Here is a 2,732-nt window from a genome sequence, read left to right on the forward strand (position 1 = left end):
TAGAAATAAACTGAATAGAATTGATTTAATGACAATAAAACTGGGAAAAAGGGTAAAAAAAGAAAAACGTTCCAGAGCGATGTCTATAATCCAGGGTTGTATTCCTTAGTCTTCACAGAATAGAAGACGGGTTCCAGATTAGGGATTACAGAGCATAGCGGACAGTGACCTCTGCTGTTTCCTGCAGCTGCAGGTTGTGGTTCTGGACGGCAAACTGGACCTCATCATGAATCCTGTCTTTCTCAAACTCATTCAGATCAAGTGGAAACTTTACGGAAGGTAACCTGATTGTTGGACAGGTGTGACATCATTGCTCCTTTACCTACATCTGTGTTTTCTGTTGCTAACAGGCTGGGGGCGTGGCTTCTCCTGGTCCTCAACCTCCTGCTCAACGTCTCTTGGACAGCTGCTGCTATCTCCATGTCTGCCAGTCAGGACTCGTCCGACCGCTACATCTTTCCACAGGTGACCTTTCTGTGGATCCACCGTCTATGGATCCACAGTCTGTCTCTGACTTCTCTGTCTCTCCCAGGATTGGTGGCGGGTTCTTCTTGTGGTTCTGGCCCTTCTGCTCACCCTGGAGGAGGTGTGCAGGGAGATCCAGGACATCATGTCCTCCAGGAAGAAGCTCCTTTTGCGGAAGAGATGGATGGAGCACCGTTTGCAGGATGATCTGCGATGCTCACATCCTATGTGGCCCCAGGTAGGAAACGTTACATCGTTCTGAATGAAGAACCCCTGATCCCAGCAGGATGCGGGTTTACTGGAGCAGCAGAGCGGCGTGTGTTTCAGGAGAGGCAGTATCTACTGAGAGAGACCAGGAGGATCCACAGGATGAGGGGCACCTACAGCCGAGACCTCTGGTACCGATTTATACACTTCAGAAAAGCATTTGAAAATGTGGCACCAATAATGAAAGAGCTACCAGAACAGATGATTCATCAGCGGATTTACATCCATCACATTTTGGAGATATTGATGGAAATATTCTGTGCAATTTTGTTTTTGAATAGTTGAGTCTTTGAAACACCTTGAACTGAATTAACTGGTGCTTTACATTAATAGAGAATGATCCAATCCTCCCAATCCTCCCAATCTGCAAACCCAGCTCCTCCTCCCATGCAGCCCTCAGAGAGCTAACAGATGAATTTATTGTGTTTTTTAGCAAAGCTTTTCTTTTAGCTTTCAATATAAACTATTATCTCAATCCTTCTCTAACTATCATAGCAGCACTGAATGGCTTCCTATTCTGTGCCTTATTCGAGCTTGGTGTTTCGAAACATTTGACACCATTTTGAATGGCGGCATCTGCTGGATAGCCGTGAGAACTACATCTAAGAGTCGCAGCAATGAGAGCGTTTGCTTCTGCTACTGGGACGGTGCTTGTGTTACTTACATTGTAAAATAGGGAAGGTTGAGCGCTTTCTTTCTGTCTCAACAATTTTTATAAAAAAAAAAGAATGATTTCCACTGCGTTTGGCTTTAATCTGCTCCTCTTCTCGGGGCTTATTACTAGTGTTGCACCGATACCGATACCAGTATCAGGTGGGGCCCCGATCCAGCACTAAAATGGTGGTATCCGTATCGGTGAGTACCAACAAATAGAGCATCGATACCATTTTGAGAGGCAGAAGTTTATTCAACTATTGTCCCCTGTTAGGATAATTATCATTGAAGATGTGTGAGTTTATCACCTCCTGGAATGGGCTGCCTAATGCGCATCAGAACTGACGTTTTAATCTAATAAGGACAGTTCCTCTCACTGGATATACGGTTATAATCTTCAATTCGTCTGTGGTGAAGATTTGGAAATGGAATGAGAGCGGCGTCCTAATTCCACATGTGTTCATTCAGAGTTTTGATGCCTTCAGTGTGAATCTATAAATGTCATAGTCATGAAAATAAAGTAAAATCTTTGAATGAGAAAGTGTCCAAACTTTTGTTCTGTACTGTATATATTTTCCCTAAACTATACTAAGCTAATCTAAATCTATTCTAGACTATACCTAAATATAAATACTTTCCCTGTCTCAGATATAAACTATTAAAGCCGCTAGCAAAACAATCTCCTCTTAAAGCCACGATTTGAGCTTTGATTCTGATGCTGTTAAATACCTAACATTATCGCTGAAACACCCAGATTATTCAAATTTCCCAAGCAGCTGGGAACTCAGTCCTCCCTGCTGATTCTCTGGCTAATTTAGCTCTTTTTTTCTGATGTTTCATCTTAATTTCTACCCACTGACAGGAACATCTTTGATTGGCTGGTTTACTGCCTGCTGACGGCATCCTTCAGTGTTCACCTGGCTGACGTGCTGAAGCCGTCCAACCGCATGCATGCGCTCAGTCTGCGCCTCTTCTCCATTTCTATCATCTTCCTGTGGCTGCGAATCATGAAACACGTACGAGCGTTCAGGTAAAGAGTATGCAGTGATTCACAAACATGAAGCAGCTAACATTCAGTGGCTAACATGTAGCAGCTAACATGTAGCAGCTAACATGAAGCAGCTAACATGTAGCAGCTAACATATAGCAGCTAACATGTAGCAGCTAACATGTAGCAGCTAACATTCAGTGGCTAACATGGAGCAGCTAACATTCAGTGGCTAACATGTAGCAGCTAACATGTAGCAGCTAACATGAAGCAGCTAACATATAGCAGCTAACATGTAGCAGCTAACATGGAGCAGCTAACATTCAGTGGCTAACATGGAGCAGCTAACATTCAGTGG

At 43.5% G+C, this 2,732-nt stretch overlaps 1 protein-coding gene across 1 annotated transcript in view; it reads left to right on the forward strand.

The window, feature by feature from the left end:
• LOC107101387 (transient receptor potential channel pyrexia-like) overlaps positions 1 to 2,732 on the forward strand; it is an 11,794-nt gene that overhangs the window by 2,835 nt on the left and 6,227 nt on the right. The window contains exons 7-11 of the mRNA XM_015400276.1: positions 188 to 279; positions 351 to 465; positions 533 to 703; positions 793 to 863; positions 2,249 to 2,416. Coding sequence (XP_015255762.1) covers positions 188 to 279; positions 351 to 465; positions 533 to 703; positions 793 to 863; positions 2,249 to 2,416 — 617 coding nt within the window. The remainder of the gene's footprint in view (positions 1 to 187; positions 280 to 350; positions 466 to 532; positions 704 to 792; positions 864 to 2,248; positions 2,417 to 2,732) is intronic.

Source organism: Cyprinodon variegatus, unplaced genomic scaffold (assembly GCF_000732505.1).
Source record: "Cyprinodon variegatus isolate N-32 unplaced genomic scaffold, C_variegatus-1.0 Scaffold1090, whole genome shotgun sequence".
In the NCBI taxonomy this organism is placed as follows: domain Eukaryota; kingdom Metazoa; phylum Chordata; class Actinopteri; order Cyprinodontiformes; family Cyprinodontidae; genus Cyprinodon; species Cyprinodon variegatus.